The sequence below is a fragment of the Amphiura filiformis genome, chromosome 10 (assembly GCF_039555335.1).
Source record: "Amphiura filiformis chromosome 10, Afil_fr2py, whole genome shotgun sequence".
Lineage (NCBI taxonomy): Eukaryota > Metazoa > Echinodermata > Ophiuroidea > Amphilepidida > Amphiuridae > Amphiura > Amphiura filiformis.
In genome coordinates, this window is record NC_092637.1 from 60,695,111 (window position 1) to 60,715,527 (window position 20,417).

A 20,417-nucleotide genomic window follows, 5' to 3' on the forward strand; every position below is an offset into this window, starting at 1 on the left:
ACAGCATTATTAACCGCAATTAAATAATTAGAAATCTCCAAAAGAATAAACAATGCCAACCAAGTTTCTCAATGGAGAAACTTGATTAAACCCCTCCCTCCCCCCCCTCCCTCAAAACAATGTACAAAGGTGGAAAAGCAAAAAGCCTCAGGATGCTCCAGATGAGTCCTGAACCAATCCAACCCCTCTAAGGACCAATGAAAGCTGTCATATCTAAATGGGGCAGCCACATCGCCATCATCTTGATGTCAGCAAGTAATCAGCTGCTGAAATTTTTTATTTACACATGTAGTGGTTTTCTTACAAAATCTCTATTGATGATCAATGAGGAAACTATAATATATACACCAAAGATTTATGTACAGCCTGTACCGAAAACATAGGAAAATATTGCATCAGCCCATACACCCAATAAGTTAAAAACAAATATTATTAAATCAAAAGGGGCAATTTATTTTGTAAATTTAAACCATATATTCTATGAAACAACTAAACAGGGATCTATTATAATAGCATACAGGTGTATAGGTATAATGATAGTTGTATGAAATGCACCAAGCCCAAAAAAAAAAATGAATATGCTATAAACATGACAAACTTTTAGGAAAGAAGACTGCAATTGTATAAATAATACTTTAATAAGTTGTCAAGCTCAGGCAACTAACCTTAAACCTATAATAATAGTTGTGCACAAGCCATAGCAACCAGATTTTTATTGTTTGTTTGGTGTTAAAATAATGAATAGAAATTATGTAGTTGTTCTCTTTCTCTATATATACTCTCTATAATTATATGAAATGTACATAATATGAACATATATAAATTATACAATTAGCATGATTAGATAGCACCATTAATTGTGCCAGATATCGCTTTACATACAATATTGCTTGCTGCAATTTCCAAGCATGTTTAGTGTAAGTTATCAAATACATACTTAAGGATGGACAGAATAGTGTACAGTATGAAGTAACTCACATGATAATATTCACATGATGTGCAAATTGACATAAGCATCAAATTTCAAGTCTGCTCAATTCATTTTCTGCACAAGCCATAGCAACCAGATTTTTATTTGTTTGTTTGGTGTTAATTAATGAAATAGAAATATATTTAGTTGTTCTCTCTATATATACACTCTCTATAATTATATAATGTATGAAATGTACATATGTACTTATATAGTATACAATTAGCATGATTAGATAGCACCATTAATTGTGCTAGATATCGCTTTACATATAATATTGCTTGCTGCAATTTCCAAGCATGTTTAGTGTAAGCTATCAAATACATACTTAAGGATAGACAATGATGTTCTTTGTATACAAAGAATAGTGTATAGTATGAAGTAATTCACATGATGTGCAAATTGACATAAGCATCAAATTTCAGTTTAATTAACTGATCCTAACCTTGAAATGTATTTATCTAGAGATATGTTCATCTTATTTGATCTTGAGAACAAAACCAGAAATAGCTGTAAGTGGCAAATTTTGAAAGAAATGATAACAAATCGCTATTTGACAATTGAGCCACACAAAGTATTACTGTAGCTCCCATTTCAAAGACCCATTAATGATAACAGATCATGAATAGGGGCCTACCTGATCCAATTTTAAAAGTGACATTTATAAAATAAAGTAATTCACTACCAATGAATGGTAACCCAGAGAATAATTTTCTCACTGCTAACTTTAAAGTTCTTGCAGATGAATAAAATAAGATACCAAAGCTAAAAGTCTCATAAATAATCTTAAGTGTGTTGCACTGAATACGTTTAATCATTCACAATAATTAATGTTAAAGCTCTTAATAACCCCATTATAGATGGTAGTACAGCAAAAATAAACTAGTAGAAATCAAATAGTTATCTACTAATAATTTTTTCAAGAATTGAAAAAAAATGTATATTATCTGTACCACAAATTAATCAATCATTGAAATGTTCCATGAATATATTCAATAATCAACTACCCTTTTAAAACTTGATACTGTTTGTGATCTTCTATTCAACTTGATTGATTTGATTTTGATTTTATTCGGTATCTCCATATTGCACATACAACAATATAAGGTAAATAGATATAAAATGCATTAAGATAAATGACATATAATACACATAAAAAACACAGCAAGGAGATATCACAGGATAGCCCCTTAAGCCCAAAGGCTTATTTCTGAAGGGTCCTTTATACATAGAAGGGCAAAGGGCATAAATACATACAAAAACATACCAATAAATATATATGTTTTCTTATTTTTAATTACCTTACACAATGTTACTTTCTTTTTCCATATGAACGAAAGCATCAAATAATACAAAAGTTTGAATTACTTGAACTGCAATTTAATTCAAATATTGAATTTCCCACAGAATATTAAATATGTTCCCCATTCTACCAACTATAAATAATGTAAGGACCATTATTGTAGTTAGAAATTAAATTTTACATCTATTTTTGTTTTGTTTTGTTTTGTTTTTGTTTTGTTTTAGACTAACTGGATGTCTGTCTGTTTTTAGGCTACTCTTTTACATCCATTCATAATTTTGATCATAATTTATAATGACAAGCTTATGATGTTTCACATCTTGCATGTCATGTATGCAAGCCACCATCATCCTGGAACACTAATCTAGACTTCTATATTTATGACTGTGTTCCTCTTTATTGATATTGCAAAATTGATAAATAGTAATATCCAATAGGCCTACATATTTAATCTTTAAATTACTGTGAAAATAAAGTTGAACCTATTACAATAGAACATATTTTTACATCATTGATAAATACCATAATTTATATGCTGTCATTATCCCACTTATTGTGTATGCGTAAATGATGCAAAAGTAGGGCCTACATACAATTTTAATCGCTTAATAAAAGTTGGACCTATCATAATCATTATACAACTTTTGCTGTATGCATAAATGATGCAAAGTGTCCCTTGTATTAATATCGACCTAGTCTTTTTGCAATTCTTTTCCACACCTTAGGGCATGTTAACTTCTGTCTTTTAGATTATAAAATTTGGTTTTCATGCTGAACAACATCCCATAAGACTAAAATGGTTTTATATTTGTACATAGCAAAGGACATCACATTAAGGACATCATATCAGGTCGATGAAGTATTGATGTATAAAATATACCTTGTTGTTTTTAAATTTAACCGGTATTTCATTGAAGCAATAGTTCAGCAGTTCTGTAAAAAATATGCAATATGAAATGTATCTAATTTACATACAATGCACATGTACATTTATAGTCTCTATTGTATTTCAAGTTAGATTTCAGAATCGTGGGAATTACAAGTCTATAGTCGAGTCACCGGATGAGCATTATTTATGGTTAACAGTATTTTGCTGAAGAATAACGACTGATATCGTAGAGCGGGATATTTGCAAAGTTTTATGAAAGAAGAAAATAATGGTATCCGATGCCAATTTAAATTGTTCATCTAAAGTAAATGAACGTCATCAGCTGCTGTCATAACAATTTCAACTCCGTCTTGGATTGTTCTTCTTGCTTGTGGAAGAGTAAGAAGCTAATTCTAACAAAACTTTATTCCTCTCGACACGTGTTGAGCTGAAGAAATATGCTGATGTATACAACATGTAAATTGACATCTCAAGTCTGCTCAATTTATTTTCTGCCAAATTTGTTATTGCAGGATTATCATTCTCAGTTATCTTCCTCTTTTCTTTCTTGAATATTTTCGAGGTGCATATTTAAACGACGTATTGCTGCCATGGCGAGAATGCAACTAGTCAGCTTGAGTAACTTATGGGTCTATTCACATATCGCAAACCACATATGATGCAATCCTCAGTGCAATATCAGCGGAAGATATTTCTGAAATATAACCACAAAAAACAAACAGCAAAGAGAAGAAAACTATATGCTTTCCCCCCATTGTTTGATACCTTTGCACCTTATTATGTTGATGTTAATTGTTGGTATGTAAGCCTGATCCAAGATACGCAACTTCTAGATTTTATTTACTAATAACCGACTTGCATGCAGATAAGGTATGCATGCAAACATGATACAAATCTTAACTTTATAAGGCTTACATTCAGCTGACAAATAAATATGTATCCCCATCCCATTAATAGAACAAGTCCAAATACTCTTGTCTGATTTGCACGTTGACCATTTCTTTTCGAGCAACATGTAATCCATTAATTGAAACTCAATATGTGATTTAATATGTCATCTTATCATACTGGTAATGCATGAGCTAATAATGGCAGAAAATTGATAATATAAACAATTGTTATTGCCTCATCTATTATCGTATTCAACTCGTGATATAAAGTGCAAACAGGCAAATAAAAAGATTTAGTGATAAAGCCACCACCAAAATTTTAATAAGTTCTGCCGACTTACATTTAACTGACTAACACTAACAGATATAAAATACTTAATTGATTGTAACTAGGGTTGATTATCTCGAACAAAGCATTTACAGAGAAATGTTTTGACTACTTGCCTGTTTGTAAGCAATGTGAAGCCGATGGCCAATTCCAACATGAAAATGACAAAACCAGTTCTGCTCTGTGGATGCTGATTAGTGCTTCTATACACTTAAATATTAATGAAATAATAACATCCACTGATGCAGTAATGTATAGTTATCAAGCATATACTTATAGATTACTACCACACTAGCTACTGGTAATCTTTTTTCACTACCAAGAGCCCAAAATATTTTTTGGTCCATCAAGATCGAAGGAACAATTGCAAGTGCATCACTAGGAGAACTATGGACATAACAAAGGAATTAAAAAATAAGACGGAGACCTGAATGGCTGCACACCACTAAAGTGACAGCTGACTGGACAGAAAAACTGAGCTTGTTGCTATAACAACATAACAACAACCCCTAAATTAAAACTGACTTGACCAGGAGACCAAAACACTTTAAGTGTACTTGAGAATGCTCAAGTGGGAATAAGAGGATAAGCCTCTACACCTAGATGCACATGACAGCCTAATATCCCCTGCTGCTGAGACAATCTAGTTTTTAAAAGATTTGCAACTTTAAAAAACGGAATTGTACAATAATACAATATAAATATAATATTGTAGTTATTGTTCTGAATCCATGCAGTTCTGGTATTAACTGGGTGATGTTTTTTATTCCCGTTATCGGCGTTATGCCTCCACCGGAGGTATTATGCTTCCTGATTGGCCGTCCATCTGCGGTTGCTAGAGCAAATCCTCGGAACTGGTAAGGCATCTATTGATGTGATTTGATGAATGGGAGGCAATTAGCGGTTCCATTATGTTTTCATCACAAAATATGCTAATTTGGTAGCTCATTTGCATTTCAAAGCAATATGTGTGATTTGCATAAAGAATAGATTCCTATTTGTTTTCACTGATCGCATTATCCCCTTTTAATTTCAAGCCAAACAAATGAGGTATAACGAAGAAAAATGTGTTTTCATTCACTCGCCGATCATATTACATGTATGTAATACTGCACGGAGCATCGCGCTCGACGTTTGTACACATTAAAGCCGACATCCACAAGACATGTTAGCAAGCACTCGATCGGTGAACTCTAATATAAAAAGTTAAAAGTTACTGTTATTAAATCACTTCAGGCTTAGTATTTTACGTGGTATTTTAGTACACCATTGGGCATTATAATTATGCGAAAAGTAGAAATCCAAGTAAAATTGAGGGTGTCACTGTGAAGCAAATCACACATTATGGCTTTAAATCAAAACTCACATGTTGCATAAATGTCAAAATCCAAAGTTGCAAGTGCAATTTATTGGAACTGGTAAGGTGTATAGTGATGTGCCTTGGTGGTGGGCTGGCAATTGACATTGGTCTTCAAATTCTATTTAGGTTTTCATCACAAAATATGCCAATTTGCTAGCTTTTTCTTCGTAAAATATGCTAATTTGCTAGCTTTTTCATTGCAAATGCAAAATATGCTAATTTGTTAATATAAATAGTTATTTTTATTTTTATTTTTAATTTTTGTTTTGCATTTTTTATGCCTCCACCGCGAGGCATAGGCCTACTGTTTTTGCAATGTCTGATTTCTGTGCTTATTTACGTACCTCTGGATGCTCGTGAATGGATAGGCAGATCGACTTCAGATTTTCAGGATAGGTTAGTCATGGTCAAAAACTCTTTTTTTTGGGGTGGTGTTCAAGGTCATATACTGAGGTCAAAGGTCAGTTAAGGTCAACTTGTAAATTAAAATTGGGTCTCATATGAACAATTCAAATCCGATTGCAACCATTATTATGTTTTGATGGATCCAAGTGTGTGAAAATATTGGATCCAAAACATAATAATGATAAAATTGGATGCTTTACGCCCAATATTTATTGGTCTCGCTATGAGTTGTAAAATATTGGACTTGACAAGGTGTTAGGTGTCGTCCAATATTTTAAAACTCATAGCTCGACCAATAAATATGGGCTCAACCAAGCCATTAGCCAGAGGGGTGTCCAGGTGTCATTTGGATGCCCTGTTTTCAATTTGTACACCCTAAATTTCTGATTTTTATAATAGAGTGAATAGGAAGTGGACACCCTGATTTGCAGAATAAGGTATTTTTGACCATTTTGGACACCCTAAAGACACCTCTCTGCCTTGGGCTCAACCAATCCAATTTTGTATCAAACTTGGTTCATAGCTGCACTATGGGAACCCTCATCTATTGATGGTGTTCAAGGTGTAATACCCACCAAACATGAAAAGTTTCGTAAAATGTTTATTCAAAACATTTTAATAACATGTGAATGTTGGGTTATATAAAAGTCATTAATACATTTTAAAATGTTATTGTAAAATATTTTGGGCAAACATTTTTGCAAAATATTTTTTCAACACCTAAGTAACATTATGTTAGATTGTGTTGCATCACATTTTCAAAAATGTATTTAATTTTTATAGCCTTTATATAACCTGACATTTAAATGTTTTCTGTGAAACGTTGTGTGTTTGCTGGGTACTGACATCAAAGGTCATAGGTCAATTTGTAAAATACCATTATTTAAAACTTTTGGTTACATTTTGGTCTCATATGAGCAGTTTTTAGGATTTAAAAATCCTAATACATTTAGGGTTCCTTCATGTATTGGTGGAATCCAAGGTCACATACAGAGGTCAAAGGTCATTTGAGGTTATTTTATTTGTTTACCACTCATACAGTTTGACATTTAGCTGATAATATCTTTCTGACTTTAAATCGCCCCATGGTGGAGGTATCTCAATCGACACCTTGCGTAGAAAACTGCAACATTTCTAGTTTGATCCATTGATCCCTTTCTAAACATAGGTTTGAAACATACAAAAATAATAAGAATCCAATTTGCTGATCTCATTTTTTTTTTTTTGCCTTTATATTTCACACTCAGTCTAACAATATTTGTTTTAGGCCTGATCAAAAATACACTTTCTGAGGGAGTCACCGTAGTTTATGTAAGACCAGATAAGATGTAATCTGCAAACAATTGTTTCATAATCAGAGTTAGAACTGTTATGTCAGAGAAGATACCTTACACTTCCCACAATGCATTTCTTCCAATTTAATTTACTGTACTGAATTGCTATCTGGTACAACATGGGTCAATAGTGACAAGAAGTACCTCAATGAACAGAGCACATACAGATCTCGCAAAACATCTTTATTTCTTGACTATCGACTCATGCTCAGCCAGTCTATTCTCAACATGAAAACAAAGGGAACCTTTGCAAAAGTTATAAGAGTGCCCTTGCTATAACGAGGTGATGCATCATGTTGCAAAGGATTCTGGGAAGGGTAATGTATCTTCTTTTGCAGAGAGTGGAAGTTCAACTTCAAGTCAGTTCAAATCCAAAGTTCAGCATAAGGAATAGCAAACACAATGGGCTATTCCAGTTGTAATCCATACACCCCTATGGAAGACATGACCTTAATCTTCCACACTGGGAGTGTGAATTTCATATGGGGTTACTTGAATTGATGATTCAATTTGAAATCTACTCTCCTGGTGTGGGAGATTAAGGTCATGTCTTCCATAGGAGGTGTATGAATTTCAAGGGGAATAGTCAGAAAATTTCCATTTTGAAGACCAACAATTTTGGTTCAGCAAATTTTAGGATTTCCCCTTAATCTCCCCCCCCCCAAAAAAAAAACCCCAGGCCCCCACTATACATATAAAGTGTCCAGAGATTTGTGGTATTTCATGGTATTTTGTTTGATATTTTTTGTTACCATAATTATGGCTTGTTAAAGCAAATAAGGATTCTTTTATAAAACATGAAAAATTTGGTACCATAAAAATAATGGCTTCACCAGTATATAAATCAGGTCCGGAGATGAACTTTGATCATCGAGTTTCTATTGATAGAATGAATAGAAGCTTTTTACTCTCACGCAGACAAGTACAACTGAAAATCTTAAAGTCCTGGGCTTAAGGGGGTACTACACCCCTGTGGTAAATTTGTGACTATTTTTGCATTTTTCTCAAAAAATAATAACACACTGGTAACAAAAGTCATGTATATTATTGGGGCAAGGAATCCAATTACTACACTGAAATTTCAGTGACTCCAGACAAGCGGTTCATCAGTATAATATGATAGGAAATGAGGTACATCATAGGGGTACCTTATTTCTTATCATAAATAACGAACCGCTTGTCTTGGGTCACTGAAATTCCAGTGTAGTAATTGGATTCCTTGCCCCTATAATATACCTAGTTTTTGTTACCACTGTTTTATTAGTTTTTGAGAAAAATGCAAAAATAGACACAAATTTATCGCGGGGTGTAGTACCCCCTTAAAGTACCGGCAGTGTGAAGTGGTAGTTTTCCTTTTCTGCAATTTACCCTTCTACGATTCTTACAAAAAAAGTGGAATTTAGGGCACACCATAAATAATTTAATAGCACAACCATTCATGTTTTGCAGACATACAATGTAGATTATCTAAGAAAATGTGTGAAATTTCCAGTTTTATGTTTAGTCATTGATTGCATAAGATATTGACATTTCTTGTTATCTATTATACCAGTAGTTGTATTTGGTCTCCTAGTCATGTGGGTCTGAAAGCAGGTGATATATGCATGTGGCTCATAGGAATAAGCTGAACAGTGGGAATCACTAAAACTAGGTAAGATATTCTTAATGTGTACAACATAGAATATGATGTTGTGGTTGTTGTGTGGTATTAAATTTATTCTGAAAGGAAGCAGTTATGGGGCTCAAAAGTTTTCATAATTCCAGGGTTCGCTCAATCGATAAGGCGTTCGACTATGGTGCGAGAGGTTGCGGGTTCAAACCATGGCGGTGCCTATTACGCTCTCGTGGAAAATTGAGTTAGCATGAAATTCCCTTGGACAAGGAACTTACTGCTAGTTGTCTCGTTGTGACCCGTAGGAAACTCGGGGAGCTGATCCTTGTTGCGAAAGTTATTTGTGGAATGTCTAGGGTGTGCGTCTCCCTGATTTGTTGTTAAATGGTTTATGGAATGATGTGGGGCCGTAGTGGTCAGCGACATCCTTTCAAGTGTGCTGAGGCTTGTGTATCAACGTCTAGGCGTTGTGCCTGTGCGTAGCGCACTATAAATCACTGCGCTCTTAAAACAAATTTTAAGACCAACCTTAATGAGCACAGTCATGAATTAACTGGTCATTCTTTTTTTCATTCACAGAATTGAAGATATAGTTGCACAAATCTACTACACCAAAGAACTTCTACGTAATAACTTTCAGATAGAGCACAACCATGAATTCATCATTTGTTATACTTGTAGGCCTTGCAGAGCTTGCAGGGCTAGCAGGAATGGGACTCACCATCACATGGATGATCAAATACCTTGGTGGTTTTGGATGGGATGGCTTTGCAAAGCAGTTTAATGTACATCCTCTTATGATGACTGTAGGGATGATATTTATCAATGGAAATGGTAATTCTTTTAGTTACCCTCCTGTTTGTTGATGAAAAATGGGAAAATATCTATGGTGTGGTGCCATATTCCATGAAGCCAATTCTGAAATACAATTTTATCCTTTAGTGAACATGAATTTTATTATCTACCAACTTGTTGGTAAACATTGGTGAAGAAACTTAGTTGGATGATCTTTAATACTGAAAAGTAGACCCAATTTCTCTCTTGCTTTTTAATAACAGTGCAGCATGCCGTGTGTGAAGTATGTACACGTTTTAGGGTTCATGTGAGTTATGTTATGCAAACACATGTGTTAGGACTACACAGGTAATACAGGAAATATTACCTGCATGTATAAAATGAGGAGTACGTAGGTAATACTGATTTTATCCAAATGGTGTTTGACCAATGAGCTTACATAATTCATATCAACTAGGATACTATTTGTTAACCCGTTTGTTCATGCAATACGAAAAGATATCACTGGGTTGAGGTCATATCGCACGAGGCTGTAGGCTAAATGTGATATGACCTCAAACCACTGATAGTTTTTGGTATTGCATGAGAATAAACAGGGGATAACAAATTTATCATTTTAGTACACACAAATCTAATCAATGTTGAATTTAAAATACCATCCCCAAATACTGTAGAATTCTATCTATACCATTTCCACCCTGATGTGACAGTGACGTCAGTGCGCATTTCATTGGACACAGCTACAAATCACTAGTAATAGTTTAAAGCACTAGCATACCCACCCTTGTGCTTATAGATACTGCTCTACCAGGGGCGGATTTAGGGGGCAGCCGGCGCGCGCCCCCTCTATTTTTTGACTAGCAAAGGGCGCCGGTAACTTAAAAATACAAAAATGGTAAGACATTTAAAAAAGGAACAAATTTGGCCATGAACAGCAAACAATGGGCCAAAACCGTTGAGTTTTCGAGGGGTAACCCCTTTAACACATTTTTTCGTCGTCGACCAAAAGGCGCCCCCTTTATAAAAAATTCCTGGATCCGACCCTGATAGATACACACGCAAAACAGCTGCCTCAATACATTGAATCCTTGTATGCTAAATGGCCTAATATGATGTGGCTTTCTTGGTAATGATGATCAGCCATTTTCTGCAGAACGTGCTGAGACCGATGGATCTGGAATAGCATGATACTTTAACATCAGGTTTTTTTGTGGTTCTTTTTAACAGCTCTGATGCTCTACCGTGTCACCCTTAGTTTGAATCTACCACGTATAATCGTCAAATTTTGTCATCTAGGTCTGCAACTATTGGCTGCAGGTTGCGGCAGCATCGGACTCGCTGCTGTGTTTGGATATCATAAAAATATAGGTGCCTCTGACTTGTACAGCTTTCACAGCTGGGTTGGCCTGACAACCTTTATTATGTTTGGTATACAGGTAAGAAATTTTTGCATCAGACGACAGCAACTGACAGATGTGCTTAAGGAACACTCTGGCAATCACATCGTTATGCCTTATATGTTAGAAAAACTATCGCTAATACAGTCCAACCTCTTTTATCCGGCCATGATGGGACCAAGCATTGTCCGGATAAGTGAAAAATCCGGATAAGTGAATTACATGTAATTCTGTATTGAAAGTTCCAAGGACTGAAATTGTGACAACAAAAGATTGTGCTAATATGGGATAATAGCACTAAAAGATGGCTTTAGAGTGCTTTGTGCAATATAGATGTCATGCTAAGCATTCAGAGCATGGAATTAAGGTGTTCATCAAAAACATGTTTTCCTCTGAAAATTTCACAGCCGGATAACAGAGAGATCCATATAAAAGAGGTCCGGATAAGAGAGGTTGGATTGTATTGATTTTGAGGTATTGGCAAAGAAAGTGTTAAAATTCTTTTGTTTTACATTGTTTTCAGCGATGGATAAATTGATCTAACTTCGCAAAGAAAGGTCGTATCAACATGCAGTTTTCAGTTTCAGAGAGCTCTAAATGTCCTCTTTAAAAACCAATGTAAAACTCGTTTTCGACCGGGGTCGACATGTGACTCATTCCCCTTGATCATTTAACATATGGGTTGACCAGGCAACCTTCATCATGTTTGCTACAAGATCTTAGCATCAGACGATATAGCTTGTTATTACATTATTAGTGCCTTAAAGCGCCAGGTAAAAATCTGGAAAATATTAAGTTTAGACTACACTTGGAACCATCATGATGACAGATGATACATGTTTGAGTAAATTTTGTGGTCACCTTGAGATAAATACTACCCATAGAAATGATTAATGTATATCCATTAGCCAGTGTCAAGGGTTAGCAATTTATGGTGGATATGCATCATCAACTAGTTATTGACTTATTGTAACTACATAAACCAGTCACGCATTCCATTTGGGAGCGCACAACGATCTAGACCTTTAAACAAAGTTTGCTTTTTCACTTTACATCCTGAGTTGCCCCTAAGGTGTTCTATCTGTCACTAAGTTTACTTCATAGACAGAGCGTAATATACACTAACTACTGTGGGCACTATGATGTAGGCTTATATAGTTATGTTTATCAAACAATGATTTGTCAGTGATGAGGAGACCACATAAACTGATTGTCATAATGTAGGTGCTACTTCGAGAATAAAATTTTGTTTGTAGCTGCTAAAAAAAGGGCAGTGATATATAGCGCACAGGCACAACGCCAGGGTTTAAACCTGCAACCTTTCGCACCATAGTCAAACGCCTTATCGATTGAGCTAGCTTCACTGCTATCGTGCATCTATTGTGTCATAACAAAGGCTGTTTTCCAAAAATTAGAATACATACGATGTATAACTTTGTACAAGTCTTTGGGCTTGATTGTCACCAGTGGCGGAAATGCCCCCAGTCTGAACTCTTGCCCCCCGTAAAAACTCAAAATTACAAACATTTCCACCTTTTGCAGCAATTTTGGGCAGAATTTGTTGATTTTACCCCGAAATTCACTTCGCCCCTCAATCTTCCCGAAAAAATCCTGGCACCGCCACTGATTGTCACAGCATACGACAAATGTCCTAAAACTTAATTTTTGTTTACTTTGTACCCACAGCTGTTATTTGGCTTCTTATTCTTCATACTTTTCTTCTTTTTGTTACCGAGAAGTGAAAATCTACGAGGGCGCTTTCTTCCCATTCACGTCTTCTTTGGCAAAATGATCCTGATTTTGGCAACGATAACCACCTGCATGGGGATCCAAGAAAAAGCAATGTTTGCAATGTGAGTAAATAAACACCGGGGGATGGGGATTAGGAAAAATTTGGGGTCAGAAGGTTTCTTACCCCTCCCAGAATCCTTTGCAACATGATACATCACTTCATTTCATCAAATGATACTCCCATTACATTGTACAGATTCCATTTCGTCAGCAGAGTGCAACACTATCGTAAGTGCAGTAGAATGTAATAGCTGCCTTTTGTAAAACACCTATTGTTTGCGGCACAATCCCCTCATCATGCTCATTGTAAAGTGTTGATGTTCTGCATACTTTCCTGATGGCCACTAAGCTAACCCCAAGATATCACCTTTACATGTAGTTGGGTGTTTTTCTAGTGTTATTGGTCAAAAGTAAGTATGTTTATTGAAATGTTGCAAATGGCAGCTATTGCATTCTACTGCACTTACGATAGTGTTGCACTCTGCCGACGCTTTGTTTTCATGGTGACAATTGATTGGCTAAACATGGGTCAATAGTCATGAAATAAACTTGTTTTGGATCTGGATGAGCTTGTAAATTGAGGTACATTTCATCTATCAACCCATGTTGCACTAGATAGCAAATAGTACAGAAAAATGAAATTGGAGAAATGCATTGTGGGAAGTGTAAGATATCTTCTCTGTATTTGGTTATGGTCGATCCTTCATGTAATTATTTTGTGTAATCTAATCCTAATTCTAACCCTAATCCTAACCCTAACCCTAAGCCTAATCCTAATCCTAACCCTAATCCTAACCCTAACCCTAATCCTAACCCTAATCCTAACCCTAAACTAACCCTAACCCTAACCCTAATTTCGTGTAAAATTACATGAAGGAAATGTTTGCGAGTGCAGTCGACTTGCGAAATTTTTATTCACGCAAATATATTGTTCCTTATATAGACCTTGAAGGAAATTTACAAATTCGCAAAAATTTCATGTCAAAGAAACATGGGTTCTCTTCAACAGGTGAAATTTAAAGCTGCTAATTTTTATAATATTTGTAACATACTGATCCACACAGACAATAATAAAAGTGAGATTTAGCCGAAAATAAGGAGCAATAAACCATATAAAATGAACGTATAAAATGTTAATAACCTTGCAACAAAGTACATTGTATGCCCAGGACTAAGGGATTTCAACATCAGTAAGCTTAGGTACTGACCAAGTTAGAAATGATAACTCATTTTTCAAAATTTCCGACTTTGTTGTGATTGAATAAGATCGTATCACATAATAGTGGTTTTTGCCTAGTACAGCAGTTTTGTGTGCAGCTTCATTTTGTATGAGGCATCTTGAAACATGTGTGTATGACTACATGTGGGTGGTCTAAAGCATTACTAACCAAAGAAGGGGTATATTTATAAGTGAACTTAAATCATATGCTTCCCATGTCAATGTATGTAGGTGGTCATAGTCATAGCCTTGTTGTTTTTGGAGCATTGCCAAAAAGTGTGCAACTTGACTAGTCTTATTACAAGACTGCTCTACCACCAAACATAACCCCTAACCCTAAACTCCGTAAACGAGGACTGGATTCAGGTCTGGACCCTATTCGGTAATCATACCTGTTTTTTTGCTGGTTTCATTGCGTCATAATATGAGCAGTTGGCTAGTGTAGCTTTAAGAGAAATTCAAGCAGCACACCGTTCACCATCAGCGGCACAACTCTTAAAACCAGTGTTGTCGCTCTTTGCTTATTGGTCCCAATTTGAATCCCGTAATATACGTGCCAGAGTTGACTTAAAGTCAGCTCTCATCGATTTGTAGCTTTGAGCAAAGCAGTGGACTGATTGGCAAATGGCTGCACCACCGGTCACCGCTGGCGTTGCTGCATGGCTGGATGGCGTGGTGACGTAAAAATCATCATCAAGACGGCAAGAATTACAGCATTACACAATGGGCTATTGTAGTTGAAATCCATACACCTGCTATAGAAGATGTGACCTTTTAAGGAAAATAGACTTATTTTTCAAATTTGTGGCAAAACGCAAAATCACCAATTTTCTTCATATTGTGTCAATCAATGATACTTTATGGTGATGTATCAAAAATAACATTTATAGCGACACCAGCTTCTTGTTGCCATGGAAACGACTAATTGTTGTTTTCCCCTTAAATTGAGTGATTTTGGCCAAATTATGTGTAAAATTTTGTGTCAATTCGATATCCTTCTGGAAGAAAGTTAGAGCAGGTTCATAGAAGTTGGTGAGGGTAGAATTTAGGTCAAGGTCTTACCTGTGTTTCAGGACCTAAATGGGAACTGAGGCCGTTTGATTTGGGAGATACCACTTTTTTTTTTTTTTTTTTTTTTTATTATTTTGAAAAGTACATAAAACCTGTATGGTTGAAACGGTTGTAAGTATCATGCCAACGCTTCCAATTCAACAAATTTTTGTTTCCTGGAAGATTAAAGTATGCTTTACGAATTTATAGAAAAAATGGTTTGGGGAAACCATCTGTATGCTCACAGTGTTTCTAGAAATTTCCCTATTTTTACAATATCTTATTTGTCTATTTCGCCTATATTTGTAATATTAGCATTGGGAAAATTAAAATTATTGGAGATCGTAAGCCTAATGTATTGCAAATATAAATATGAGATTACAGAAATATCAAAATGCTAAAAATACAGTGTTTCTATAGTATTTTGGTTTTAATCATTCATTTTTAGTTCAAGAAAAATTAGTTCAGGGATAATCTTACTGGTATAGAGAACAATTTTGAATAACAAAGTATTTTGGTAGCATTTAACAATTTATAAAATATTAATGAATAAAAATTTCTCCAAAAAAGCAGTGTTTCTATTTTAAAACTTGGAAAATTGCATTTTAAGTGTTTTATATTATTATTATTATTATTATGATTATTATTATTATTATTATTGTTATTGTTATTATTGTTGTTGTTGTTGTTGTTGTTGTTGTTGTTGTTGTTGTTGTTGTTGTTGTTGTTGTTGTTGTTGTTGTTGTTGTTATTATTATTACATTACTTGAAGTCAGCAGAAAAAAAATCATTTAATTTTACCAAAAAGAAATAATGTTCTAAAACATTGCAAAGTGAGCAAACAATTAATACCAGGTGACAAATCGGCACGAGTCCTCAAACCTCCCAAATCTTAATTTTTATAGGGGGGGGGGGCTGATTGTTTCAAAATCATTAATATCAGACCCTTGCAGTTATGAAACGTAATTTCTTTTCATTTTTAACCCAAGAACTACTGAGCCATATTTTGTAACACAGACTACAAGGGGGGTTGCAACCCCCTAATTTTCGATACCATTATATTTGGTACCAATGTATAGCTATGGGTCTCCTCTACCCAGTAATACCAAAATACATGTAAGTACAAATATTCTCCACACAATGTTGCTATGATATCATAATGTGAGGGTGCCCATGAAAATTTGGGAAATTCTGCCCATGTAAAAAGTATAGGCAAAATTGATTTTGGGCTCAAAATTCTACAAAAATGCAATTTTCAGTGAATTAAAAAGTATAAAGTCAGTAGCTCTTGGAATAATTTAAGAGCGAAATGAAAATCATTGATTATACTGTATAAACCAATGGGTGACTCACCAACCCCCTCTATAGTCATATTTGTGACGGTCGGTGCTACCGTATAAGATGTTGGGGTAAAAATGTTAACACTAAAATGAGCGCAAAGGATTGATCTACGACTAGCTTAGGTCGTTTGGGCGCAGGCACGTGCGTTTTTTTATGACGGATAAAAAATGTTAGGAGAGGGGGTTGTTTTTCGTAGTTCTAGGGTTAAAGCGGTTTTTAGTAGATAAATGCAAGATTATGCAAATCCAAATAAATGGTCAAACTGTTGAAAATGTGCACATTTTCAGAATTCACCATTTAAATTTAATAGGGCATTTATCTTGATGTAAATGTCACAGAGCACTCAAACCTTGAGTGTTTTACTCAAAACATTTTATATTTCAGGAAAATTATAACAACATTTGATTTTATGAACATTCGGTAGCCTATCCTTGAAGGAGCACACCACTAAATTAATGCGCCATTTGTGTAACCCTAATGAGTTCGGTAAAATACAAAAACTTTTTGAGGTATTTGGGCTGCCCTTTAGACTAATAATCAGAGAGAGTAGCGAATTATATCTCAAATAAAGTGTAAAGCCTATGCATGAATTTGAGTCGCCAAAAAGTCGCATTTTTATAATTATCAAGAAAATAGGTCCACGAAATAAAAAGTAGGCAGAAACAGGTTTGTAGTCTTGAGAGCATATCAAAAACAGTGAGGGCGCAGTTTAGTGCCTCGTACCTGGAAAACGAGGTGGAACTTCAAGCTACCCATACATTGAAACATATGTTAAACTTTCATCGATTTGCAATCGACTCAGGGTTGTCATAAAATATCTCAAAAGGTGACCAAAAGGCCTCAAAACGAGCAAAGAAGACCGGAATTTTTACCCATATTTCAAGGGGGGATTAAGCCTATGAGAAACTGAATATATAACATTCAACTGTAGATATTGTAAATACAATCCAAATATTATTGTAATAATGTCAATTTTAGTTGTATGCAGCTATTCATGACAAGTCAATATCAAAGTTCGGTTTAGTATTAGTTCATCATGAACACCATCAGTGTTGCAAGCATGCGTTTAACTTTTACAGATGTAGTACATTTTTTGCCAAAAAATGGCAACACTTACATGCGGAATGGCAACTCTGCTATTTTTTATATTAATACATTATACAAACTACACTAACCTATTGTACACGATAATAGTACAATTTTATACAAGTATTCTATGCGAGAACCAGCTTTATTATGCACCTAAATCCATTTACAAAATTGAAAGTATGCAACATTTTCTGGCAACACCTCTTTTACCACATGATTTTCCCCAAACTAATTTGTTCCATTTTCAATGTAACAATGTTCCATCAAGTCAACCCTAAAATGACAAATCAAATGAAGCGTTACCATACGGGTTATGAAGCCCAGAAGTTAGGCCTAAATGGGAATATTCAAAATTATCAAAAACACCCTATTTAAAATAAATGGTATAGCCCAATTCTGAGCCCATTCTAATTTGTTATGCAGTGTATTTGCTACTAAGCCTTCCATCTATATCGGAAAAATTATAAGAAAATATTGAGAAATTTTATGTGTGAGGTACAGTTACTCCAATAAAAGGGTATTTTACTGCTCGAAAGTGTGACATTTGGTTAAATTGGGTAATAATGGAAAAAATGTCCGTTACTATGGCAACAAGATATAAATTGTCAAAATAAAACCACCAGTGTTTATATGAGACAAAAGCCTCTTACCACTCAACTTATAAAGAAAATCTATTTTTGGCCGTTGCCACCCAAAAGTCGAATTTCCTGGACAAGTCCTCTTAATCTCCCACACAGGGAATTTGAATTTCAAATGAGGCTACCTGAATGAGTGACTCCATTTGAATATACACTCCCTGTGTGGGAGATTAAGGTCATGTCTTCCATAGGGGATGTATGGAATTCAACTGCAATAGCAAGCAGCTGCATAGTACAGAAAGGTTAATACAGCCTGACTATACAATATAACTTTGGATATTGTTACGAGAATTTGTCTTCAGAGCTACTGTTTTATCAACTGTTTGTTTTATTAGTGGACATACTAGGGTAACTAATCATGCGCTTTAATTCTTATTTCCTTTTCCAGGGCAGATAAATATAAGGATATACCAGTCCAAGCACTAATTGCTCATGCAGCAGGCATATCATTCACAATATTCACCTTCATTGTCATGTACATTATGTCTAATGACAGTTATAAGGCACAGTCTAGAAGAGACGGGTATCATCTACAAGCTAACTCCACTTGATCTCGTCAATTTTTATGGTATATAAATAACTTTGTTATCGACTGCTTAGTGTCAGAAGTGGGTAAGTGCAATAGCTGCTCTGTGAAAATTTGGCAATTTTCACACAGTTTATTGTACTCATCTACACATGGCAGCTATTGCACCCACTTCTGGCGCTGAGCAGTTGTTATGTCCATAGACAGTGTTCGATTTGCCTGTTATAGTAGAGCCAAATGTTACAAATGTAGCTTGTATACAGGGGGTGTAAGTTTTTAGGATTAATCTGGAATTCCAGGTTTTTTTTCATTTTCAGCCCATTTGGGGCTTTTTAGCCCCAATTCACATATATTTTTTCAGATTTTTTCCAGATTTTCAGGATTTTTTTCTTCAGGCCTGCTTACATCCATGTATAGCAAGTGGTTGCAATGTAAACGTATGCTATCGGAAGAACATCACCTAAATAATGTTTTCACTCAAAATTGCTGGATGCAAATTTTTCAAAGTAAATCGAACCCTGGTCATAGGGCTTTGCCAGTTGAAATCCATACACCCTTAATGGAAGACATGACCTTTAATCTTCCACACAGGGAGTGTGAATTTCAAATGGGGTCACCTGTATCGTATTGTATACCCAAACTGTTTATTAATTGTTTTCATGCATTTAATTACACCTTGCATTATTGGTTTAATGTTTCTGTATTTCATAATTTGTCATAACAGTCATGTATGTTTAGTTTATTATTATCTTTCATGTTTGCTGTTTTTGTCTCGCCTGATAAGGCAGTAGACTATGTAATCACTTTTCTGTATGTTTGTGTGGTGGGGGTGTGTGGGGGTGGGGGTGTGTGGGGGGTGGGGGTTGGAGGCGCTACAATGTATGTGACGAATTTGGTGCAAGTTTTGATTAAATACTCTCAGGTAAACAGTTCAAATGCGATTGCAACGAAACTTCGATCATATCTACACTATGGGTACTCATGTAATATTGGTATCAAAGGTCACACACTGAGGTCAAAGGCCATTTGAGGTAAACTTGTAAAAAAGGCTGAAAAGGAACAAAATGGTTCGCAATCTTGACCTGTGAACAGATCAAACTATGGGAACTTTCATGTAATGGTGGTGTTCAAGGTCACACACAGGTCAAAGGTCATTTGAGGTCAAATTGTAAAATCAGCTGATAATGAGAAAAAAATGTCAGAAATGAATATTATTTACAATGCATAGTGTTCACTGTTCCCCATATCTTTGGACGACCTATTTGGGGTGGCAGTCCCTGTTTTTTTTACTTCTGTTAGAGCATCTTAATTTAATAGTTTGTCTCAAAGCCCATCCCAGGTTTAAAACTTAATGCAAAATGCATATTTTTATAGATTTTTTTTTGTACTTTTAAATTTTTTTATATGTGGGACAAGATGAATTGAATAACACGCAAAAAGTGGGCGATTTAACTAATGCGTGCTAGGGATTTGAGACGAA

The 20,417-nt window shown here is 35.1% G+C and overlaps 1 protein-coding gene across 3 annotated transcripts in view; it reads left to right on the forward strand.

Annotated features, from left to right (window-relative positions):
- The window catches only part of LOC140163104 (transmembrane ascorbate-dependent reductase CYB561-like), a 36,544-nt gene that overhangs the window by 7,397 nt on the left and 8,730 nt on the right, over nt 1-20,417 (forward strand). Inside the window, exons 2-6 of one of the 3 annotated variants that reach the window (XM_072186481.1) lie at nt 9,032-9,130; nt 9,671-9,925; nt 11,114-11,322; nt 12,970-13,136; nt 18,800-18,979. In XM_072186481.1, coding sequence (XP_072042582.1) covers nt 9,745-9,925; nt 11,114-11,322; nt 12,970-13,136; nt 18,800-18,962 — 720 coding nt within the window. In that variant the 5' untranslated portion in view covers nt 9,032-9,130; nt 9,671-9,744 and the 3' untranslated portion in view covers nt 18,963-18,979. The remainder of the gene's footprint in view (nt 1-9,031; nt 9,131-9,670; nt 9,926-11,113; nt 11,323-12,969; nt 13,137-18,799; nt 18,980-20,417) is intronic. The other 2 variants (XR_011860405.1, XR_011860406.1) reach the window with 2 other exon arrangements.